At 36.4% G+C, this 27338-nt stretch overlaps 1 protein-coding gene across 1 annotated transcript in view; it reads left to right on the forward strand.

The window, feature by feature from the left end:
- The first annotated feature begins 12010 nt into the window (after positions 1-12010).
- Positions 12011-27338, forward strand: part of LOC139685879 (erlin-1-like) — a 41724-nt gene continuing 26396 nt past the window's right edge. Inside the window, exons 1-4 of the mRNA XM_071583003.1 lie at positions 12011-12221; positions 13518-13598; positions 18303-18411; positions 23143-23249. Of these exons, the coding sequence (XP_071439104.1) occupies positions 12114-12221; positions 13518-13598; positions 18303-18411; positions 23143-23249 (405 nt within the window). The 5' untranslated portion in view covers positions 12011-12113. The remainder of the gene's footprint in view (positions 12222-13517; positions 13599-18302; positions 18412-23142; positions 23250-27338) is intronic.

The following is a 27338-nucleotide window of genomic DNA, read 5'->3' on the forward strand; positions in this document are numbered from 1 at the left end:
AACTCTTGATCTATGACAACTGTGGTGTATTCAATGCCCACTTGCATAATTTTATTTGCATCAAGAAATAATTAAAACCCTGCATTTTATATTTATCAGATTTTCAGATATCATTATGTGCTGAAAAGCATTTCAAACCATTTAAATATCAAACCAATGAACTTTGAATTCTGAATCAGGCAATCATACTTGTGGAAATGGATCATTGCCTTCTACTGATGTTTCTAATTCTTGGCTAGCTCTTGACCTCGGCTTGACGTTCTACTGGTTCATGTTAGTTGACCCCTGATTAGTAGTATAATGAGCTCTCAGTCAAAAATATCCATTAAAAATTCTATACATTCATTCAGAAGGGAAAAGTATGTACATTAGCTAAAGAGACTTCAGTGTCACTGATTTGATAGCATGAAACCTTTCTAATGCCGTGAGTGGCAGACTTTTCTTTTGGGAACAGCCACTTTACCTACCCAATATCTTGGTAATGTAATTATGGTACTATTCAAACTTTTAATTATTGTTATATTTTTGTTACATTTTACTGTTAAGAAACATTTTCTGTGTATGTTATAGCAGTAATTCTATAATAGATTATATACTACAATACAGTATGGATTTGTTCATATAGGTTGCCAACCACTCCTCTACCTCAGCACCCTCAATGAGTTAACATGGGATTTTAAGGAATTGTATGTTAGTTTTGTAATTTTCTAGCCAGGAGATAAGTTTTTTCTTACTATTTATGGTAATATTGGGTAATTTTAAATTGTACTGCTACATTATGATGACTTTCATTAGTTTGAGTAAGGTGTGTAGGAGTGGTATTTGGAGTCTTTTGGATTGTTACATTTTTAGCTTTTCTTTGAATGCATAAAGGGAATTAATATATCTATTTGTTGCTTCATGGTGAAGATAGAGTTTATTTTTCATTAACTAATTTATAATTGCTAAAAGTAGAGAGAATATATATTTGGCAGAATTTTGGTTTAGGGAGCATTCAATTTTTTTTAGAATCAATCACCTGGAATTGAACTAAAGATAAAATCCAAGCTGGCATATATTACATTGTTTCAAATTAAAATGGGAATCTAGTGACTGAGTGGCCACTAATTATCCTGTTATAGTTTACACAATAAAATTTAATATAGCAGTTCAAGAGAGACATTTAGCTAAATAAATATTTTCTAAAATGCCAAGCTAATAATCCATTATCCTCATGGATTGGTTTGCCTTGCAACAAATTTGAATTAACCTCATTTGTATAAATACAAGAGCTTATGTCAGAATTCAATATTGGGGTTTTACATTGGTGGCTTGAAAACCATATCTCAAGAAGGGAAATATTTCATTTGGCCACCACTGGTAGATACAGACTCTAGAATTCTTCTATAATCAATGGCATGTTTGATTTTCAGTAGAGGGGTTGATCACAATCCTTAAAAAGGGTTGATTTTGAGGCAAGTGGTTTGTATAAAATTTTCACTCATTACTGAATCCTAATTTTGCAAATTATGGTACGTATGATGATAGGCAGATTAAAACCTAATATTTGGTGGGGAGGAGTAGAAATTTGAAGAGACAAGTGAGATTTAGTAATTGATTGGTAAGGATTTGATTTTTCATTAGATTTGCAGTTTTCATGTTACCATAAATTAATCGTGTTAATTCAGAAATTTAATGTTAAAGTTCTGTCAAGAACCACTGCTTTGAACAAGGCTAATGTTTATAGAGTTCTTAGTAAGTACGATCTTACTATAATGTTGTAAATTCTGAGCCAAGTAACATATGGAACTGTGATGACACGGGAATCTTGAGGGTATATGTGCCACCAAATGGGAAACAGCAAATTAGTCCCATTATGGGATGTGGTTAATAAATTTTTCAATGATTGCTGCAGTGAATGAAATCCTTGTTTTCCTGTATGTTTGTGAACTAAGATATGAAATGAGTCGGATGGGGACCCATTTCCTCCATATTTAAATGGGACTCTTTTCAACCGAGTGCAACTTAGAAGGCTAAGTTATTTCAATGGGAAACCAGTCCGGTTTACTCAAACTTCCTTAAGACTTGGAAGCTCTGCTGATTGAAATAACAGGCATCCTTTAGTTGTATTCACTGACTTAGTTAAGTGACCTAGGTGTACACAACATGGAATGCATTAAGAGGTCATTAATTGAATGATATATATAGTATGGGAAAATATCTGTCAAACCATAAACTTATATCTTGATGAATTTAATTAGTGGTTGCTTAATATTTGGAATTAGGTTGTTGCACAGATTAAGGGGTTTCACAATATATAGGATAAAAAGTGAATAATTTGTTAAAATTTTAGCAATCTGAACATATTCATTCACTGTATGAAACTAAATGTCAGTTACATATCATTTGATCTCATGCAGACATGTTATGCTGCCAACCTCGTGAACTATTTTAGCTTCAAGTCTGGCAGAGAGCCACTTGCTCATTGAGTTTGGTGTATAATGTTTTCCAACAAGTCTGAAGTAAAGCAATTGAGTGAGACCCATAACATGCAAATTAGTCTAGAGGTAGATTTGCATGCCTGTTGTGTGAACTTAAAGACATTCATGTAGAATGGTGCACCACCTGTTAGTATACATTTTGTAAATGCGTATGAATGGTCAAATTAAGTTTTTAAAGTACAACTTTTAGAACATTTTTGGTGCATGTCTCCTCGAATGGACAATCATGAAAGCCACATTAAAATTCCAATTATTGAATTGGAAAGGAGATCACAGATTATTTTGTTAACTATTCATCAACTGCAAGCTATTGGATGATGTTTTTGGGCCTCTAGAAGGTACTCTAATGAAACCATGCAGAACTGAGTGGTTTCCCTGGGAAATGTGAGGGTGCCAGTTAATATTTGCATGTATAACATTGCTGAATCGGCAGAACATGCTTAGCCCAGAGTATTTTTACTGACAAGTGTTGTGAAAGTTTTTAACTCTGCTTTTGTTGGGTTTAATGCAGATATTTTCACAGATGTTGGATTCATGGCTGTCATTGACTTGAATCTGCCCTAAGATCCTGTGGTTGCATTGCTCCTCAGTTATGTCATTGTGTATTGAAAATGCACCCTCAATATCTAAAGTTGTATCACCTGAATTGGCACGACCATAAAAATATAATTATTAGGCCCAAGTACATTGTCTTTTTCTAAAATAAAATCATAACTCAATGGCAACAGTTTTCCCTCTAGAAATTCACTGCATGAGTAAATCAGATATTGCACATCAAGTTTGAGGTGCATATATAAAACCTGGTGTGGAGACATTTCTGGCCTCTAAAAGTAAAAAAATGAAAAATTGTCATAAATGTGTGGGTTTATTAATAACTCTTTGGAAAACATAGAAAAACAAGTTAATTTGGGAATCTTTTAATTTTTCAACCTCTTATTTAACTAGATACACTTTTCCTAGCATTTATCCAACTTTTTTAAGCTGTCCAAGTGATAGTATTTTTGAAGGTCCTCTAAATAGGCATCTGTATAGGTGATGAGATCCTCATTCTATGTGAATTGTTGACCGCGAAGCCATTTTAATAATTCGAACTTTAATTCCATAATTTCTGCCATTGAAACTCCACAGGTTTTGCCATTGAAACTCCACACATCCATGCATTGTGTTCATGGATGAGAATTTTTCTCTTTGCCAAATGTTTTTTTCTTGATTTCTTTGCTCAACCAGTGCAATAACGGCTCGTAATACTCTTCAGTTATCATTTGTCATTTTTCCAAGTAATCAATGGAGATGATTGCATGTGCATCCCAAAAAACTGGCCATCACCTTGTTGGCCGATTTCACTATCTCTACCCTCTTCTGAGCAGGATCACCTTTAGGAAAACAGTTTTGACTCCACCTTTTTCTTTGGTGGGTGGGTGTCTCCATGTTTTTTCCAAAGTTATGTATGGACACAGACACCTGTATGGATTTTGATGGAAAATTGGCAAACTAGCCTCCAAGTAAGCCAAGAAGTTTTTTCATTAACATTGTGCCTTGTGATATGCCTGTGGCCTCAGCTATTACGGGAACTTTGATTCGTCAATCACTCAAAACAATATCATTGATTTTGCCAATCATTCCATAGTAAATCACTTCCAATGGATATCTACAAATTGATGACTATAGATCCACAAATGCTGATTCTTTTCAGCCAAGAGATGGCGTCAGGGGGCAGTTTCACCCACCAAAAGGAGAAATATTTTTACTCTTGTGATCCGTTCGATTCCGCCTATATATATATATATATATATATATATATATATAGACAGTTAATAGCTATGATATCCATTTAATTTACAGATGATGTACAATTTTTATCCCTAAGCCCTTCAATACTCAAACAGGGACCATTTTGCAGATATTTGTATAAAAACAAAGAAATGCAGTTCAATAGTGCACCGAATAGTCTTAATTAGGCTGTTAAAAGAAATAAATTTATGTCTCCATGCTTTATGGAGACACCTTAGGCCAGAAGAAATGACTCTCTCTCTCTTTCTAAGACTAAAATCTAATTAGGAAGATTGAACTGAGCATGTGAAAAGATGGTTAATGACACAGGGAGTATGTTATTTAACCAACGTCAGTCTTACTAAAAAAATCACCTGTGTTGATTTCCTCTGCCAGGCAAAAAGATGCTAGCAATAAATTAAAATAATAGAAAATATTGCATATAACAACTTTTAGCAATTCTTCAGTATTCGTTCCTTTAAGTTGCCTTAATTTCTTCATATTCCAAGTAAAGACTAGCATAATTAGACAACCCACAGATGCAGAACATCCACATGGAAACAAAGTCATTAGACAGAATATATATTCTATCATGGTTTACTCACCCACATAGGCACAGAGAATTATGGAAAAAATAAATTATACGTATAGGAAATTATATTTTAAATTCTAGGCATGGTAGAGAAATGACTGTCGAGAGAAATTTGGAAAAGGCAGGACAAATGTGTACTGAGAAGTGAGGTGTTCTGAAAATGATCATAGAATGGAAAAATCTGGGTAGGGGAGGCCGAACGAGGAAAGGATGGTGTGAATTAAAGAGAGGTATGAAGTATGCCATGCTAAAGATTGACTTATTTTAATATGATGTTAAAAGGCAATTTTTGTCTTGTCAGTTAGTAATTTGAAGAACTATACAGTGTAGTACTTTGGTACATTTAAACTCTACTATGAGGAGTAAAAGTACTAATAATATGTAGTATTAATATTATTAAGTAAAATGGGTGTAAAACCATGCCTTAAAGCTGCATCATCTCAAATAACATTACCTGCATGGCAGATGAAATCTTTGGCATATCACCCTTGACTTTAAAGTTATTGATATCCATCTTCTGGCCTTCGTTGGACAAACTGGAGTTGCCAGGCTTATCTTGGTATTTTCTCTTGACTTTTATTTTTTGGTCCTTCTTCTGATACACCATAGCTTTTCTTATTGCCCCCAGATTCCGCATTGGCAAGATTGGGTCTTGGCTGCTACTCATGGCGGGCACATCTTCTAGCATTCTCGTCGGAGGCATTTTGAAATTTTTCTCCTTATAATGACTGGGTTGTCTTGTCACTAATATCAGCTAGTATTATAAGCTGTCACTAATATTTCAGGAGGCAAGTCTAAAACTAAAAGCTCTCTTTGGGGGACCATTTGCCTCCTTTTTGCCTTCGGGCAAAGCCGTTGTACCCTCAGGCAAAGCTGTCGCACCCTCAGCGTTGTCTGAAACTTCCTCTTTTGACCTTAACTTGCTCGGGGAAGACTTAGTTTTGGTGAAGTTTCCCTTGCATGTCTTTGCCAAACACTCCAGGTTGCTTTTCGTAGTTTTTCTTTGAACCTTGGAATGCATCGTCATGGATCACGTTTGTTTGATATATATTTGGCTGAATCACTTTTTCCCTTCATCAGATGGCCCATCTCAGACTTAGAACTTATGCCACAGGATATTGTGTAACAGACGTCTGGTTCAAACGCAAGATCTTTTTTGACTCTTTCATATGCTTAACTATCACCGAGGTCGAGGCAGCTGGCGAGGTAATTATGTGTTTAATAGAAATATATATTATTGCTTGTATGGTTGATTATTCTGCCACATCATAAATTGGATATGGTTGATGCATTGTTTGAATGATCATCAATTTGCAATTGTCAAGGGATGTAACGAATTTTCAGATATTTGGTCTCTTTACAAATGATGCTACACTTAAAATAGAAAATTCAAACATCTTCTAGTCGCTCTTCATTTTGTGATTCTGTCAGCAGGATTTTGTGCCATTATTAAACTCATGCGTAGGTACTGATAATTAACCCTTTAAATTGATGACTGCATGATCACCTCACTATGGATTAACATATTAAAAATCTCATGCGTAGGTACTGATAATTAACCCTTTAAATTGATGACTGCATGATCACCTCACTATGGATTAACATATTAAAAATCTATATAATGTATGCAATTTTAAAAAGAATCATAAAAAGGATAATGACAAAGATAATTATCATATTTTTTAACGGTATGGGTCATAATATTTCCTAGAAAGAAGGTAATAAATTAAGTATAATGGTATTACAGTAAATTAATATCATGACGTAAAAATAATTGAAATAGACATGATATTAATTCCTTCGCATTCCTTGATTTAAATTCGTTTTCTCTCACATATCTTCTGGTGCATCTGTAGTGTATTGAATTTGTAGACATAAGAAAATGAATTTGAGTGCATTATTTGCTCACTTTTGTAAATGCCTTTCTTTAGGAATTCAAATAGCCAATGTATTAGTATAGGATACTGTATTACAAATGATTGTGTCAAAAAACCTATGCTTTCAGTACAGGTATAATGATTTAGATCAGTCAAAAATTTTACTTAAATCACATAGTGTCCCAGAAACTGATTATGTCCCTTCAAATGAATTATTGATACAATTAGCTATGGACTCTACTAGCATAAATGTAGATTTACCAGATCAAAAGGCATGCTGTGATTCAGACAACAAATATATTGTCTCAAAAACATCTCATATTTGAAGTAAGATCTGGTGCTTTCCTGGTGTAACTGCTTAATGAAGTTTTCTTGGGTCTTCCACTGGAACACTTGACCCAATGGAGGACCCAAGAAAACTTCATAAATCTCTTATTTAATCTCTCCTTATAACTTAAAATTTTTTACTAAAAACAGAGACTAAAGAATGGGTGGGCAGCTTCCTAAATTGTCTTTGTTGCCTATCTTTTGGACAGGTAGAGTTTTGGAATATTTAAAGCTGTTGGGAAATCTCCTGTCTCTAAACACAGGTTGAGCAAAATAGCTAATTATTCCACAATGAACACGATTATGTCATTGCTTGAAGACTTATACAGACCGTAGATATCCTTACTGTTGAATTTTTCAATTTGTTTGCAGTCGACATAATGTTAAATGGGGTAACAATGTTCCATTGAAAATTTAAATTATTTGGAGAAAGATTTTGCAGTATATTGCCATTATTGTCAGGATGTGGTAGTCCAGGGGTAAAGCGTTGGTCTACTGACCAAAGGGCTCAGGTTCAATTTCTGGGCAAGAAACTCTGGGCACCCTCAGCTCTGGCCAAGCTGTGTAATTCATTGGTACCAGATCTTCCTGAGAAACCTTAACAGCACAGGGAAAGCATCTCATCCCCCCAATCTGATTTTTGAATTTCACATACCGTCGACCTTGGTATTGAATGAACTCCACCAATGCCTACCAAACTGACCTATGGGTTGATTACTGTGTTCATGGTTTTATAGTGTAAAAGGTATACGATTGATCATCTGATGAGAATAAAGAGCTTCACTCAAGAGACCTTTCTGCTCTACCAAATGTCGTGGCACTCATTTTTAGCATTAAGAAAACCCAGGACACCCTGAGGAGGTATGCACCTTTACAGTTATAAAGTAAGTATGCTTCAAAATAGCAAATATCTGGTTTTCAAGCAGATCGTCTTGGGTTTGTGATTGGACAACTATGCTTCAAATATATTAGTTTGGAAAAAGACTTCAGTATGAACACTTTGGGTATTCCCCAAAGAAGAAGAGCTATCTTCATCTTCTTACCTTCACACACAACTGGAGTCTGAGACTTGCATCTGGGGCATAGAGAACCAGTCCAGTACCAAGCACCTATTGCAATGGTGGTGAAGCACTGTTGGAGGTACATTGGAAGACCTTATTGTGCAATTATATTTGCAAGGTTTTATCAATGCAGAATCGCATTGCATGTCACAAACTGATTAGGAGCAAATGGCAGATTGAGAGTCAGGCTGGGTAGTCTTAGGAAGTGGGGTGTCAATTATCACCCATGCTTTTCAAAGTACGTTTGGAACAACTGGTTAAAGAGGCTTGGGGAAAACCAGAGGTAGGAATGAATGTCAGTGGGTCATTTAAAATTAGTAAGGTTTGCAGAAGGCTTTTAAGTGTACTCATCAACACTTGCAACCCCTTGGCCAGTCAGCCAAGGGGTTGCAAGTGTTGATGAGTACACTTAAAAGTCACTGCATTAGGAATGGGATAAGAATCAATTTAAATGAAACTGATGTTACACTGCTATCCAGAAAGAGGGAAGCTAAATTAAATATTGAAATAGGAATACATAAACTAGGCCAGGTGGAACGGTTTATGTATCTCAGAGGTGTTTTGGACCAAAATGGTCAAAGTTGTAGGGATATCAGGAGAAGAACCCATCAGGCAAGGAAGTTTTCACAAGGAGTTAATTGATTACAGGGACATTGAGTAAGGACATTAAGAAAAGACTTATTAAAACTTAGATATGGAGGATGCTTTTGCATGACAAGGAAACATGATCATTGAAGCAAGGCAATAGGAATTGATTTGGAGGCTTTTGAAATGCAGAAGTGAAGGATCAAAAAGGTGAAATGAACAGGAAGTAAAAAAACAAGGAAGAGTTTGGCATGGTGCTTGGAGGAGAAGGGATTGCTGCGAGTAATGCAAAGGAGGCAGGCAAGATGGATTCAGTGTTTTGATTGGCAATGAGATGTTGAAGACTGTAATGGAGGGAAGAAAATTACAAAAGTATGGAATGTGTAAGAATAGGATGGATATATTGGAATGGAATGATGGAAGCAGAATATAAACTTATTTAAGCGTTAGATATCAGGGTGCATTTTTAGGAGAGGCAAAGAAATAATCCTTGCACCACTATATAGTGTGTCTATTCTAAACCTACGTTAATCAGCAGAATACCAATAATAATAATCTGTTTAACCATCTGAAAATTATTCCTCAACTCAGAATGAGAAGCAAGGGAATGGTTGGATTTCTTAGGAGGGACTCTAAAGTATTAAGTTTTAATGCTTATTTGTTAAAGATAATTTTCTGTCTAAGAGTGACAGATACTTATGCTCCAGAACAGTTTCCAAAGGCATACCATATTCATCAAAGAATAAAGCTTTTCCTTTTTGTGAAAATGTAGAATCATATTCCAAAATACTATTAAATTATGGAGTGGTTTTCATGAGCTCCTGAATCAATTGTGTTACAGAATGTTTGTAAAAATTATATCACATATATCTAGGACATACATTCCTTGTAAATACATAAATAAACAGCGTAAACCCATTCTATATTATTACGAAGTAATCTGCCAGTTAAGGTGGTTTTGGATGGACACGACTACCAAATCAATATTTTCTTAGTCCTAATAAAACAATCCAGCAACCGATTCTACACCAAGTCATTCTTAATCTCTGTGTACTCCCTTCATCCCGTCTAACATCCATATTCTGTTTCTGCCCTTTCCTTACTTGCCTAACATTCTCCCCTCTATCATATTCTTCAACATCCCACTGCCGGTCAATACCCCCTTCATCCACTTTTCCTGCCTCCATAGGATTTCTCCCAACAAACCCCTCTCTTCGCCCACCATACCAAGTACTTCCTCATTTGTTTTCTTCTCTGTCCATTTCACCTTCTCCATTCTTCTCCACACCCACATTTCAAAAGCCCCCAATCTACGTCCATCCTCCTGCTTCAGTGACCACATTTCCATGCCATGCATAGCTAGCTATGCTCCAAATCAAAGTTTTTACAAGTCTTTTCTTTACATCCTTACTCAGCATCCGTCAAAAACTCCCTCCTCCTTGTGAAAGCCTCTGCCTAGCGCAATTCTTCTGCTTACATCCCTACTACTTTGACCGTGTTGGTACAAAACACTTCCGAGATACGTAAACTGTTCTACCTGCTCTAGTTTTTGCCCTCCTATTTTAATGTTTAGCTTAGCCTTTCTCTTTTTAGAAAATCGCATAACCTTTGTTTTATTAATATTGATTCTCATCCCATATCTATCACACTGAATTTACAATTCACTCAGCAATACTTGCAAACCTTTGGCTGACTGACAAACTAAAGCTTGGTCATCAGCAAACCTAACTGATTTTATGAATTCCCAGCCCACTTTCATTCCTACCTTCTGTTCTTCCTATTCCTCTTTAATAATTTCCTCCAAATGCACGCTGAATAGCACTGGTGACAATGGACAAGCCTGCCTTACATCTCTTCCTAACACTGCCCATCTGGGCTCTCCCTTCCCCACTCCCACCTGAGCAGTCTGAGACATGTATAGGTCAGAATCCGCATCTGCTCCCGGGAAGCTGTGCAAATTTATCACACTGTTCCTAAATCTATGCCTAGCCATAATATAATCTAACTGATGCCTTTTTCAGTTGCCTGGCATTTTCCATGTATACTTATGCCTTTTGTGGTGTCCAAACCAAGTGTTGGTAATGACTAACCCCTGTCTCCTGCAGAACTCAATTGATTTCTCCCTGTGGTCATTCCTCGTACCTAAACTGTAGTACCCCACCACATTGCCATCTCTTCCTTCACCTACCATCACATTCCAATACTTCATCACTATCAAATGTTTCCCTGCAGGAACACACGCGATTATGTCCTCTAATTGATCGTATATCCTATTGACCTCTTCCTCCTTATGGTTGCTCGGTGGCATGTATACCTGAACAATGACCTAGTTCATCGGTTCTGCTTATATCTCTACTACTATACTATGTTGTCTATGCTGTCTATGCCTCCTCATACCTCTATATTCAATATTATGGCAACCCCTCGTTTGCTCTTGTCCCAGCCGCAGTATATTATTCTTTAATTATCACTCCTCTAATTACCACTATCCTTCCATCTCACCTCGCATGGACCTAAAATATCCTTATTCCCTCTTTCCATCTCTCGCTTAATATTCTCTAATTTTCCTGTCTCAGCAGTGTCCTAACATTCCAAGCTCATATTCTAACTAATTTGTTCTTCTTCCTCAGCGTCTTCTGCCCTGCTGCTGTCGGTTTTCCTTTTCCAGGGTTTCGTCAGATGACGACCGCGAAAGCCTTGCCTCTCCGGCTGCCGGGCACGACACAGGGCCGAGTCCCGTAGTTGCCAGGACTCATATTCTCTATACTGTCCATCATTATGTTCTTGGGAATGATAATTGAGGTGGTTTCCCTTTCCCTTCCTCAATAGTGTTTTTAACGTGACACCATTACTCAATGGCCGCCCCACTGGGAACAGACGCCTTTGCAGCCGCCTCACTGAGGAACAGACGCTGCGTGGACTACCTTTCGTCTGGCTGCTAACCTTCGACCTATCTGGCATTGGTGGCCCTACCAGGAGCAAATATTATTACTCTCGCCAGCACAGCTCTAGGGGTCATCTGAACGCACAAGCCCTTCTACCATGTCAAGGTTGTAGCCCATAGGAGTGCCATGATGTATAACCAAATAAAAACTCTCTGCATATATCGGAAGTAGGCGTTTAGTTTCTGTAAATACATATACTTGGCTTGAAGAGTGAGTAATGAAAGAGAAAGTAACTGTCTGATGTTTAACCTCTTTTGGATAAGTTCTGAATTCTGGCGCCATTGTGTGAGTCTCTCCAGGTATCGAGTTTTACAATCGAAGATACGTTCAATATATATCGACTATCATGCGAATTACGGTCGCTATTTATCATGCTCGTGTGACCGGCGTCTTGTGATGTGAAATCTGTGCAGTGAAGGCACAACTGTTGATGCAAATAGCTATTTAGCAAGGTGTTAATTTGTTACAATTCAGCAATGGCTCAGACGTTTATGTTTGTGCTCATCCTTCCCGTTATGGCGGGGTTATTCTTTAATCTGTCGCTCCACAAAATTGAAGAGGGACATGTAGGAGTGTATTATAGGGTAAGTTTGAATTATTTTCCACTGTATTTTGACCCGGTCAACTCTTCCTATTTTCTGTAAATATTATTTACATCAATGAGGATAGGAATTTGATTAGTTTTCTACGTAAATGCGACACCTTCAACTCTGGGTTGGACAGTCTTATGTTGATCAATTTAGATAACATTGTCAATGGCATACGTTGGGTAGATTAACAATAACATTTATCAATTGTTTACGTATGTATTGAAATATATTGGGTTAGGTTTATTAAATTTGGCATCGTTACACATATAAACATTAATAAAAGTGTAATAGGTAAAAAAACATTTAACAGTCAGGAGACACTTGACTATGTTACCTAATATGAATTTCTCGAGTGAGGCTTTCGAAAGTTTTATTTGTTTGTGTTTTTATGGTATAATGTGGTTTTAATTGTAGGTAGTTTTAAGCCGCTTCACCATATATTTGAAATCTCATAAATTTTTTTTTTTGGGTTTCAGTTGGAAAGGTTTTATACGCATTTCAGGCAATTGCATTATTTGTTGATATCCTAACACCTGCTCTGGAATATATATTAAAATCCTGAGGCGAGGGCCATGTCGAAACCCGCTACTTCAACTCATGTATTTCAAGTTACATATCGTAGTACAAAAGTAAACGCATGATAAATTAGTTCAAAACAATCAGCTACAGATCTTTTTATCATTTCATCATCCATTTGACATCCATTTTGATATTCTATAATAAATTGATTAATATTTTATTTCATTTGAAAGAATGTCATTGGAAGCAGTTATGAAGATTATTTATATGAACTCTTAATAAGACCAGTCGAAGTGCAAAACTCTGCGGTATACCCAATGCAATTTCAACTGCAGCGGATACATTTCCCTTGTTGCGTGTTATTGGTATATCACTGAAAAATCGCATCATTAATTGTACCACTATATTTTTGTAGATGTCTAGGTTATTAATAAATACATTTTCCGTCTGTTTAGTGTGAATATGATTGCTCCTTCATAATGATATTTCAATTTTACTTTTTATTTTGCAAATTGAGTACCCATGAGTCTGAATTCAAGTGTTAATAATTAATAAATTAAGCGTCTGCTTTCTTCAAGTGGTTATCTGCACTCATCAAGGATATGTGAAATGTAGCACCATTCACCACTTCTTGGTTGGCATATGCTAGCCATTTAGTTGTGCCCATAGCAATAATAATTTTCCCTTACATGGGGAAATTTATTGTATTTTCAAGAATTAAAATGCCAGTTTTTTTATGGCCATACATTGCAACAAATTCTTTTTTTTCAGGGAGGTGCATTACTGCCGCATACTAGTCAACCAGGATACCATATGATGATACCATTGATCACTGCTTTCAGATCAGTCCAGGTTAGATGATAACTATATGTTTGTCTTTGATTACAGTCATTCTGAGCAAACTAATCTTAAAATTTTTCAGATATAAAAACTGGGTGCGTGTGTTTACCTATGTGCCTATCTATACAAAGATAGTGTATGTAAGTTCTCCTTCAGCCTTTTAAGTTAACTGCCATCAAATCAGTGTAAAATACTGTTTAGGCCGTGACCTCTATTGGGGGACTTTCCTTAATCCTTTCTTTCATTAGTTTAATTTTTTAAAGTATGTTTGCCCAGAAGGGCGTGATTCTTTATGTAAAGACTTCTTCCATTGGAGGTGAGGAAGAATTGAAGAAGGTCAAAGCATACAAATCTGTGGATTTAAGTAGTAAATAATATAATATGGAAAAGATCCTGGGTAATTAAAAGCAGCATTTCTGTAATCTATGTTTTAGTGCATTTGTTCATATAGTAGTAGTAGTTTTAGGGAGGCGACTGACAGCTGAGGTCATTTGCACCGTTCGGGAAGGACAGGAAAGGATGGTGGGTGGAGAGAAACCTGGCATAGGCATTAGCCTACTATTAACAAAAGGCACCAATGAGTCTGCCGGTTAACATCCAATTTGACGGCCAACGTAGTCACTCAAAGTGCCCTCCACAAAGCACAAGTACGGATCGTGATACCACTGAAAAATATCTGCCACCTTCGGGATTTGGATCTGACCCCACTCTGTGGGAAGTCAGTACGTTAGTCACTGTACCATCAAGATCCCAATTTATTTGTGCCTATAGCTTGTAATGGATCCTTGTCTGAGTTTGAGTGTGATTTTGGCATCATGTATCGGAACTTGATGGGTAGTTGAACCAGTCAAGGTGTGTAACCAGGAAATGATGTGATACATAATCAAGGGCCAGCTTTCCATATCATTGTAGAAAGAGGTCACCATTGGAACTGTATTGTGTGCAAGGTTAATATACTAATATATTATTTGGCTAAAGGCTACATTTTTTAGATGTGGCACATGCCAGTTACCACTTTGCATCAATCAGTGAACACAGCCCAGAATTGGTATGAAGTAAAAGATCCTGAGGAAAGAGGAGTGTTAACTGTGTATATTAGCAGTACACGTAAGAATCAGTAGTACGGAGCATGTATTTTACGTGATTAAATTAAATCTTTGTTTCTCTAGTAAAATAATTAATATTATGAGGAGTAGCAGAGTGCTACTTAACTCTTTGACTTTGGATCAATAATTTGTTTTGATGGCTTATGGAGGGTGGGGCAGAATGGAATCTCTAGTTTCTAAACATCATAGAAGAGTGCGCAGGTGAATTAGCGGAGTGGGAGTAGTGGCGTTAGCTGGGGGAAACAATGCCATTTTCATTAATTGCCATGCAGTGGTCTGGTGAGCATTGACGTTTTTTCGTGGAAACATTCTTTAAGAACAATATTAGTGTGGTAGCAATGCAGAGGGCACTCTGGTCTAGCGATGAAGTGCATTTTAACCTCCCTGGCTCAGTAAATGAGCAAAATTTTTGTTACTGGGTGACTGACAACCCTTGCAAATTTCACCCAAGACCTGTTCATAGCCCCAAAGTGACAGTTGGGTGTGCTGTGTCCTTCATAGGCATTATTGAGCCTTACTTTTTTGAATCTCAACATTCAACTGTTACTGTGAGCTCTTGTGCACTAATGTGAGATGCTGGAGAACTTCTGACTCCCCAAAATGGAAGAGTGTGGTAAGGAAAATGACAGAGAAGCCTTTTGATTTCAAAACGATGGTGCCATGGCTCATACCGCCTGTCGTTCCCACAAAATCCTGCGAGAACAGTTTCCCAACCTCCTGATCTCCTTACAAAGGATCCCCCTCCATGGCCCCCTCACTCCCCTGATTTGAGCCTATGTGATTTTTTTCTTTGGGGATATCTCAAAGCTGAGGTTTACAAAGTTCAACCAAGTATCTTGGAAGCTCTTAAGGAGGCCATTACAAATGTCATCGCTGGAATATCGCAAGATATGCTGAGGAGAGTTTTCAAAAACTTTTTTGAACGACTCAACATGGGCATCGCTCACCAATGTTTTCACCTGGATGATACAATTTTCAAAGCCTAATGAAAAAAAATGGCATTGGATGTAGTTTTCAGAAACAAAAACCTGTTTTAATTATCTTGGCTGGTTTTTTTTACAATTCACCCATCAAATTCGGGAGTCCATTCTACCCGGCCTTGGTAACTTTTAATCTGTAATTCATGAGGTCTGTGTGAAGGACTCTTATGCAGCAAGGCCACAAATGTTAAGTGATAGCCATGACAGTATTAGCAGTAGAACAGGGTGGTGAGCATGTACAAAGTATCTAGGAATGGTGTAAGGTAAGACCCAGCCTACCCAAGAAAATTTTAAAGCTTTAAAAAAAAGGCTTAACTTCCAAAATTCATTTTCCAGTTCATATGGGTACAAGATGTACTGACTCCTATGTAATTACAACTGGAAGACTGACTGTAGCAGCCCATAACTATCATGCATTGATGTTCATTCAGTTTGTTCATGCTTGTATATAGAACTGACCTGTATGTGTAACTTTGTACCTGAGGATGACACCGATGTATCGTTACAAGTTTTACATAATAAAGTATTTAGTGGAAAGACACATTGGTATTATTTACTTCAGGGGCATTCTAGAGGGCCAACAAGGAAAGGGGGTAGAAGTTGGGAATTAAATGTACATAAAGTAGGATTGAAATGTAATGAAATAATTGACTTTGTAATTCCACACACTTTATTTAAAAAACACACGACCCAGGTTTCGACGTTGAACGTCATCATCAGGTGGTCCTCATAGAAGCACGCTGGCTATATATACCTTCTGATCATAGGAGGGGGGGGTTGGTCAGAGAGGGAGGTCGGAGGGGTAAAAAAGTTTTTTTTAAATAAAGTGTGTGGAATTACAAAGTCAATTATTTCATTACATTTCAATATGTTATGCAAATTCCACAAAGTTACGCCTGAGACAACAAATTTTATAAAGTAGGATGTTAAATTCAAGATATTTTTGAAATTTCAATTAAAATACTGTGGTAGTTCACAAGTTAATTTAAGCTAAATGAAGCAATGGCCTTAGGATTATCAACTCGTAGAGTAATAGGTGTATAGCTGGAGCAAAAAATCATTTAAATTTCAGTCTAGAGAGAGAATATTCTGAGGCAGGCTTTGGCTGATTTAGGATGGAGAGGGTTAACACTCTTACAGAATTGTGTTATGGATGCCTGATAAAATACTCATATCCTTTTGACATGCTGCTCAAATGGTGTAAGTTAAACATTTCCCCTTTGACAATTCATATTAACTCTATTAATACATCTTAAAAGTAACTGAAACTTAAGTATTTAATAAATAGTGCATCTACTGATTTAGGAAACCACTACAACATATGATTTCCCTCAGCCTACCTAACTCTGTAAACCTTGCTTTTCTTATGGTAGGTAGTGGAATGGATAGTTGAGAATCCTTGAAAAGTTAGGGTAAGTGGTTTAAATTTTCTGAAAGATTCCTGCTCATGAATTGTTTGTTATTTCTTCCAAAAAACTGTAAAAATAACTTTTAATCAGGCTATGCATGTGAATGCCAGGAAGACATAAAGAAATCATATTAAAACTGAAATTCCATCATTTTGGTGAAACCCACTTTTTTCTTCTATTGTGATGTGTACCACAAAATGATCTAGGTAAAACAATAGTATTTGCAAATATTCATTTATGATTTTAAAGTCGGCAACTTTGTGATAGGATTTCACTGGCCACTCTGTTGGAGTAGTAGTAGGAATAGGATTTTGGTTGCTCCATTGACGAAATTCACATTACGCACTGTATAAAATTCACTGAAGATCATGCCATGATATAATACTTGGTGGGGAATATAAGGCTTGTGTACAGCATCAAGTTTTCGTCAAGGGTTGTCATCAAGTACCTTGGTTGAATGCTGTCCACTAAACTAAACAGATATGTGGCTGCATCATTTATTTCCATTTAAAATAATCAGCTGTGAGTTGTTTGCTAGTAAAGTGGGTTGAATGCTGGGATACTAACTGGTGGGCCCAAGATTGATTCCAGGTCATGTCTCAGGGCTTCCCCCAAGTTGTGACTTTTTTGGTTTCCAGATTTCCTGAGAAAGTGCAGGTGGCACAGAGAAAATAATGGGCTACCATACTTAGAAAAGTGAATTTCATATGCTTTAGGGCATAGTATTAGGTGAGCACTGTCACCCATCAAACATAACAAATGGATTGAGTACTGTTATTGAAGTGTTAGTTAATCAACTTGAGCTTATCAAACTATCTTGAACTTATAAAATATCCGTGACTTCTAGTACTAGCATTTGTTAGGTAAAGTATATATTTCTGAGTTGTGAAAAATTAGAATTTAAATTGGGTTTTCTTTTAGACCCAAAGCTTTGTTTTGAATCTCTCCTGGGAATGGATTTTTACCTTAAGAATGTGTGGATGATGAGAAGTTCTAACTCAAGTAGGGAACTGATATGTATCTGCTTAAAAAAGTGTTCTGAATTCATGTAAAAATTGCTATCTAATTTTACCTAATTTTCAATATGTTTGTAGAGATAATTTTTAAGAGAATTTGATGGATAGAATATGTGATAGATTTGATTTCACATCTTATAGAGTTTGTGTGTCTATCTTATTTAACTCTCATTACTCGAATTACAAGTTTGTCTTTTGTTTTCAGGTAACCTTACAGACTGATGAAGTAAAAAATGTTCCATGTGGAACCAGTGGTGGTGTGATGATTTATTTTGATAGAATAGAAGTGGTAAATGTTCTGAGTGCTGCTGCTGGTAAGATTTTTTCATACATTTGTGTGTTTTATAGCTGTTGAGTAATTTTCTAATTTAAAAGAAACCATAATTTTTCAAGTATGAGTCATACACAGCCAGTATAAGATGTGTCCATGCTTTCACAGGCATAATGTGAAAATGATTTAATGATCATACTTAGTATGCATATTGTCTTCAATTTTCCTGCTTGCAAAATTTCACTCCTACTTTCCTAATGGGATGAGGGACACCCATTTTTGCACAATGAGAAATTTGTGTATATTTTATCTCAGAAGATGAAATCATTACATTGTCAGTACAAAGACATTCTACCTTTCATCACTTCAACCATTCACTGACATAACCAATGAAATATTTGTAAATCAATTTTCAAGGACAGATATGAATGGGAGTATCTTCTCTGTTCTTCTCCCAATTTCACTGAAGTAACTCAAGTGATATAGTTAATTCTTTAGTAAAATATAGGCCTGATAGTCCACTAATTAATGCCCATGTATAGTTCTCAAGTGTGTAGTTTTATTGTCCATGTGTAGGGGAGGTTTTTAAGATTGCATCCAACTTTACCTTACAGTGATAGTTCATTCCATTGTACATATAGTACATTCCTTTGCGTCTCTCTTGCAAATTAACCGTTATTATTTAGGAAAAATTAATCACTTGCAATTTTTGTTCTAAGAATTTTCATGATAAATGCTCAGGACTGAGTGAGTTTTCATTAAAAGCACTAATTGAGTGCAAGGACATATTTTTCCTACCGAGGCCCATCTTTTAAGCTATCCAATTGGTGGACGACATCGCGCTTCTAACGTGAGAAATAACTTAACTAAAATCGGTGTGGAATTTCTTCCTACTTGAGCAGGGAAAAGACATCTCTTTCATGTATAGTGTCTAAGGCTAAACAACATAAACCTCATACTAATTTTCCTGCTGTGAAATCTTACTTGTGGCAGCTTCACATGAGCTACTAGTGTCTCATAATTCAAAACACAAAGGCATGATTACAGTTTGGTCAACGTCTTAGAGCTCAGTCAATTCTATCTCTACTTTCACTCATAGATTCTTCATAATCCCTTCTTTAGCTTCTAGCAAACAAACAGTGAATAAGGATTTCAGCATAAAAACAGTGACTTTACCCTCATCAGACATAAACACACGCCCTTGTCCAACCATGAGTTCCTTGGATTTGAAGGGACAAGACGTTCAAATCTTCACCTATGGAACTTCAAACCATAAACAACCAAAGATGTAATGGTATTTTTGAAAGAGCATGGACTCTTCCCCTGATATTGAATAGTTAAAGTGACTTGTGGCTGTCATGCATTCTTCCATGTAAGTGTGGATGAAAATCTTAGGGGAAAAAATTTTGATTGTAATCTCAGACCTAAGTATGGTTTTTTGGAAAGTATTCTTTTCTGAGACTTTGCCTACCAACGCAGGCTAGGTGATGCAGTGTTTGAGTGCTTCATGCGAACATGGTGTGTACCCAGTAAAGCAAAATATCCTCCATCTCATCACCGTCTCTTCTTTAGTCTACAGTAGCATTTAAATCCCCCATTACTATCAAATATTTTCCTGCAAGAAAAAACCATACTGCAGGAACATATTGTCCAACTGATTGTGTTTGGTATTGACTGTTTGCTCCCTATGATTGCTCAGTGGCATGTCTACCTTAATGATGTCCAAAATCATTGGTACTGCTTTACTTTAATTGGTAATATTGTATATAATGCTTGCTATATGTTAACTATGCATCTTCCTACCTTTTTATTCAATATTATTGCAACATCTCGCTTGCTCACATCCCTTTCCCTGATAATTTTTCTATAACTGTCAGTGCAGTAATCCCCACTATATCAACTCACCTTGCATGGACCTAAAACATATTTCCTCTTTCCATCTCTTGCTACATATTCTCTGATTGTCTTGTCTACAGCATTATCTTAGCGTTCAAAATTCCTATTCTAAGGAATAGGAATTTTGAACGCTATTCTAAGGAATAGGAATTTTGAACGCTATGCAAGGATTTTGTGAGATGTTAACCGTGGAAGCCTTGAATGTCCCGCTTCTGGGCGTGACATGTTGACTGGCCGCCCTACTGGGGTCAGATGCTTTTGTATCTGTCTCACTCAGGAGTGGGAGTTGCACTAACTACGGCATAAAAAAATGAATAATTCCAAAAGTGAAAAAAATATTGGACATAGCAGTTTAGAAAATAACTAGCATATGATTTTCCTTTATGCAATGCTCTTAATACTGTGTGATATCAAATCTCAAACTCTCATTTTTCCCTAATAGGATTTGCAAGCATACAAAATTGGACTCAGGTGCCCAAAAATATTAAATTAACTTGAATATTAGAAATTGATGACTTGGTCAAGCACCACAACTGACCAATTCATCAATCAAAAATGTTGTGTGTATGTGAACTAACTGGTTTTCAAGTGTATGCATGAACTAATATTTCTGCATGTTTGACTGGTGTTGTAACAGCCCACAGCACATATCCTTGCTGCAGCTTGTGTGGTATTGTGTATATGTAAATGAATGTGTATATCTGTGAAGCCTTGTTATTTGTATCCCACCCAATTTGAAATAACATGCAATGCATAACTAAGAGCAGACTCAAACCAAAGGCTTAGGGCTTACTGTGAGTTTTATCATAGCAAAAAATTACTACAATGAATTTCAAGGCCATGATCTGGAACCCTGGCTAGCAAAAGTGTGTGCTCATTCTGTGTGGGTTTTGGCATAGTAGGCCTACAGTTTACCATCCTATTCAAGTAGACAACTTCAGTCAAAATGTTTTTTATTATGCTGACATGTTGTGGCTGTTTTTTTGATAAAGCAAAAGCAAACGACTAGGTGATTTAAGATTTTATAAAAGTGAGAGGAGTGAGGTTATATCTGCCAACTTTTATCAACAATTTTTTAAGCAACCATATTTTCTGAGTAAGAATAGTTGATACTCTGACAAAGCAATGTATCCAAGAGGGGAGATTGTCTGGAGGATCTGTATTAAGTGCCAAACTTTTTGCAATTACCATGAATGACAAAGTGGATTGCATTTGGGCTCCCATAGTGGGAGGCCTATTTATAGATGACCATGCCATTTTTTTAGGTCCTCCATACGGATTAAGAGCAGCAATGTGGCTGGCTCAGATGTATTCATAGATTGGTGGAATAGTGGGGTTATGGTTCTTGAAGGAAAAATGAAATGGATATAGTTCACATGATGTGAAAGAAACCCATAGCCCTCCCTAAATTAAGGGTATCAATCCTCTGCCATTCATTGAGTCTGTTACATTCTTAGACAAAAAGAATTGTCTTGGAATGTGGAAAGCCATGGAATACTGAAAATATTTCTTGGAAAATTTGGTAAACTCTAGGAATTTCATAATAGTTTAAGAGCAGCTTCTCTGAATAAACTTAACTGTGTGGAACTCCTAGTCAACGCTGAACTGGGCAACTTTTCTGGCTAATCTGAGAATCGTAGGAGCAAACCCCATGTTTAGCGTGGATGTTAACTGTTGATGTAGGAAATTTTCTTTTATTTATGCTGCTGTGTGACTTGAGATTAGTTCACTTTAGAGTACCCATACGAAGAGAAATGGCAATTTTCAGTATTGAATGAAGGGTACTTGTTGGAAAAATGAATATGGTAGGTTGGCATTTTTGGTCTCATTATATTGCTTCTATTTCCCTCTTCAATGGGAATGAATGCATTGATACAAACCCAGACGACTTCATTATGAAAGTAGGAGGCTAAAGCCTAGGGAAAAGTCTCTTTTGGATTGCAAATTTGTGTATAAAATGAGTATCAGACCAACAATTGCATGATAATCTCTTTTATAATGACCAGCTCACTATTAAGCCATAAATGCTACAGAAGATTTCTTCTGTATTTGATAGTGCTAAGAAGTTTCATTTTGGAGCATTAAGAATATGGAGGTTGCCTCATAGTTAAAAAAATGTTCATTAGAATGTTGCTAATGATACCATGACTTACAAAGAAATAATGAGCTGTATAGACGATTGCATGTTCTCCAGTGACTTATGATGCATTCAGAAATTTTCCTCTCCGTTGGATCTTGAATGAAATGGTTGACAATGTATGGTAATACACTTAGGAAGAAGAAAAATAAAGAAGTTAGCAGGTAAACACTTGTAGGTGTTCAAATAGAAATTACTGACCATGTAAAATACTGGAACTCACCATCTTGTCCAACTTAAAATGGGAAAAACTAGAATTTAGTGAATGTGTTGCTACCTTGAAGAAGCTGGGATTAGTAAAATGTACAGTTGTGCCCTACACCATAAGGTTTGACTGTGATGTCAGAATTAGGGAAATAAGCTCTAGAAAAAATGGATTTGAGGACTCATTTTTCTCAATGACAAATCATGAATATCAGGAAGAGAAAGGCAAGAAAAAATTCATTTCTAAATATTTCCTTAACACACTTTTTCCACTACATTTTTATGGCTCATATCTTAACACTCCATAGCATATTGCATTAGGGTGACTTGTTTGATGTTGTGTTTACATAGACAACACGTGTGTTATTGTTGAATTTGCATATCATATATTTACAATGCTCATGTCTTAATTATTCATGAATTTCTGTCAAATGTTGCTTTTATGGCTAATATGTGGTTTTTATCAACTTCACATTTTAAATGATAATAATTTTACTAATTAAGTATATTACTATAACTTTATTTCTTTTTTTACAGTGTTTGATATTGTTAAGAATTATACCGCCGACTATGATAAGGCTCTCATTTTTAATAAAGTCCATCATGAGTTGAATCAGTTTTGTAGTGTGCATAACCTGCAAGAGGTAAGTGCTGTCGTTTCATTTAGCTATATATATTTCCAAATTATTTTAAAGTATCTAAGCAAAAATTAAACAATCGGTAGTTTGTTTGTCAAAAGTTGAAGCTTAATTTTGTAATGAAGGATTCACTGGCCTGGTGGTGGAGGGGTAACGTCCTTGTCTGCCAATCTAAGGGTCGTGGGTTCGATTCCCGCCTGGGTCCTTCACCTTGGGCTTGGGTGTTCCTAATCATGTCTATTGTTATCACTATTAATATCCTGATGTTGAAGGCCAAAAAGTGTTGTTTTTGGACTGAGGATAAATAAATTGCTAAACCAGTGCAGAAAATATTTAGTGGAAGTTTATGATGCATTATGGTGGTGAGTGAAGTGAAAATTATAGTTTGAATATAATTTTCTGGGAATTGGTTCTAAGGAACATATGCAGTAAAGGAAAACAGTTAAAACTCAATGAAAGTTTTACTTTATGGTAGTAAAAACCTCAATTGCTGCTTTTGCATGCGAATTTCAGTATTTGATTAATGATAGGTATGTAATTGCAAATCAAGTGTAAGTGTACTTGGTAAATAATTTCTGTATTTTTTATGCAGTTTGACTATGTTGGTAATTGTTTTTTCAATCCATTAATTGTTGTTATTAAGTGCCATGTTTATCATCGGACTAAGTATCTGTTCTGAAATTTTAAGTTAGAAAAATGGATTTTGTGATCTGGCAAATATAAAAATCCAGGATTTTATCAACCTTAGCTACCGATGCGTGTACATAATATTTTGTTTCCAAATAATTATTTAAAATTGATTAAGCATTGCCGTATCAAGCAAAAAACCTTCTCTTGTGTGTATTTTGCTCATCCTCATTACTTTGATTGATAAGATTTTTCTCATACATTAGTGTGATATAATATAACATAATGTGGGCTGTATGTTGTTGTTTAGGGCTCTTTACGTTCAATGCAACAATTTCAAAATCTAAAAATCATTTTCCATGACAGGGATTCAAACTTGGATCCCTAGGTGTCTGGCTGAGTGCTTCAGCCAGTTATGCTACTGATTTGAAGCCCCTGAGTTTTTGGGGTGTAAGAGAATGCTTTGGTAGCTTTAATGGCTAAAGAACTTGGCTGCAAATTGATGGATCTGGTTTGAATCCCAATCAATGAATATAATTTTTATGCCTTGAAATTGTTGCACTGCAATGTGTGTTGGCGGGATGTCTCCGTTAAAATTTTATGTCGTAGCCAGTATCTCCCACTGTTTCTTTGAATTCATCTGTATATTCCAATGTCCATAAGATCGGTATTACATAATAATATGGTCAGTGTTTTTCTTTTCAGAGTTTACTCTTGGCTAAGACTTACAACTAGGGACTGGGGATAATCTGTTAGCTTTCTATAGTGTTTTGAGGGGTTTTAAAATATGCATCTGCCAGATTGAATTGAAATTTCATGCAAACATATAGCAATGCTATTATTCAAAGCACAATTTCCTTTAAAAACCTTGCCCTATCTAGATGTATATATATGTATGAGTGATGGTGACCTGATCACATGAGTAATAATAAGCAGCACATCCACACTCATTTTCTAAGACAAATTTGTATGTAGATACCATTCACAGACCAAGGTCATTCCATGTGACCATGTTTGTAGAACCTGTGCTTCTTATCATTGAAGTCGACATGTGACCTTTGGGTTTTAGTTATTTCCTTCATCTTTGGCATGACATCTTGATTTTTTTATGTACACAATAGTGCATTCGAATATGGGCTCATCAAATTCTGATAGAGAATGGTAGTGCTCAATGTACAACTGTGAGGAGTACAATATTTTAATGGCAACAGGGTGTCCAGTGACAAGGAAAACTGGGAAAAATATGGAAAATTCTGGGAATTTTGTTGAACTTGGGAACATCTCAGGGAATTTGAGCATTTTTTGATAAAAAGTTTTGGAAAAACTGATTAGTTGGGGTTTGCTGAAACCATGTGGAGATATCTGTGGTTGTGGCATGCATGCTATTTGTGATGCTTTTTAGCCCTTGATAGGTTCAAGTCTTGAAGTAATTCATATACTTTTAGAATGTGTATGCCTCAGGTTTAAGGAATCCTTATAGCAAAGAAAGCTGCTTGGATTGACCTCATAGGCAGTTAAAAAAGATATAAGAAGCTGCTTTGAAAGTGAGAGAGGGCTGCAAGCCAAGAAGAGTAAACTTTTCAGGGAGCAAAGTTGGTCATATTGATAAAGAGGTTTAGTTATTAATAAGTAATGCTTGTGAGAAAATAATGTTAATAATCCTGTATTAATTTTTCTCACGGAGTTGAGAGAGTTTAATTTCTTCAAATGGTGTTGAGTATTGTCGTTGTGCCATATCATTGGTGCATTCAGTTAGTGGTGTTTTGATTTAGACTTCTATATGAGAACTAGTCTTTATTCAGTTTATATATCTTGTTAGTTTATTTTTACTATCTTGAATTATTTTCCAGGAAAGAATCCATTCTTGAAAGACAGTTTTTTTACTCACTAATCAATTCCCTTGCATATAAGATATTATTTTTTTGAAAAAACTGAGATATAAACATTTACCGTCCTCTATTCTTCTGACCCCAACTTCTTCTCCACTACTTATCATAATTGAAAATTTGCATTTTCCTTAGTTGATATACTGGCTAATTAACTGTATTTTTGTTAAGTATTACCCTATGAAAATGAAAAATTAGTAGGGAAAACCTGGAAAACTTGAGGAAAAATAGAATTCCGATACACTGGAGACCCTGGGCTATATTGTTAATCCTTTTAAATCAGATTGGTCTTTTTAAGTCTGAATTGTAAGAAGAACACAATGCATATGAGCTCACTGATAAAGATTTTATTCCTTGAATAAAAAATTTAGATTTACTATTTATGATATTTGTGTATTTGTTTGTCAACTCCTGATTATTCTCATAAATGAGATGGCTCATACACTATGGTGAGCTGAAGTGATACATTTTCAAATTTACGGTGATTGCAACTAGGGAAAAATGAATGAATGTGCTACACTAATTTAAAAAAAATTGTATTTAAACTAAGACTTACTGTACTATAGTATACAAGGTTTGTATAAAAAGTATCGGAAACAATTTTTTCCTGATATAACTGTGCACAGGGATCGAGATGGTGCGGTGGCTATCGTACTGGCTTCCCACCCAGAGGGCCTGGGTTAAAATCCCGGTGTCATCAAATATTTTTCAGTAGTATCCTGATCCCCTCTCGAGGTACTTGGTGGAGAGCACTTTGAGTGAGTATGCCATCTGTCAGATAGGACATTAAGGTGCAGACCCCTTGGAGCCTTTCGTTAAGAGTAGGCTAGTGCTTATGCCGGGTTTCTCTCCACCTTCCATCCTTTTCTGCCCATCCCTAGTGGCACAAATGACCTTAGCTGTTGGTTTCCTCCCCTAAATACTACTATTGTAACTCTTCGTCTTAGCACGCTCCCACTGTGATGGCTCAGTGGTGGATGGTCTGACCTTCAACACATGCCAAGGGCCAATTGCCTGCAAGCAGTTGTTCAGGCTAGATGGTGTTTTTAGTAGACCCCTGTCAAGTGACTTGGTGCAAGTGCAAAATGCAGTGAATGATTGAACTGTGTTATGCAATCACATTTTGTGTTGGACTGGGGAAATCAGGTACGGAGGCATTGGGCGTGATTCACCAAGTGTTTAAGGATGAAAGCTTGTCGCAAACTGCAGTTTTAAGTGGCCTAAGCTCTTCAAAGATGGTCGAGAGAGTGTGGAGGACGAGCTCCACATTGTACGGCTATCAACGGCGAGAGCCAATGACAGGGTGTAATGTGTGCATGAAGTGCAGAATTCAGGCCATTGGTTATGTGTGCCCATGTTCAAAATCGTGTTGGCATTGATTAGATGACAGGGCACATCATTATCACTGCAAATTTGACGATTCGAAAGATTGCACTAAACTTATCTGAAAGGTTTTAATGGAAGACCAAAACCGGAGTCAAAGGTCTGCTTGTGAAGACCTGCAATACGTTGAAGAAGACCCAGACGATTCTCAAGACTCAAAAGGACCCACCCTACCATGGGACACTAAGTGCCATGAAAG

Source organism: Hetaerina americana, unplaced genomic scaffold, assembly GCF_022747635.1.
Source record: "Hetaerina americana unplaced genomic scaffold, ioHetAmer1.1.p SCAF_12, whole genome shotgun sequence".
In the NCBI taxonomy this organism is placed as follows: Eukaryota; Metazoa; Arthropoda; class Insecta; order Odonata; family Calopterygidae; genus Hetaerina; species Hetaerina americana.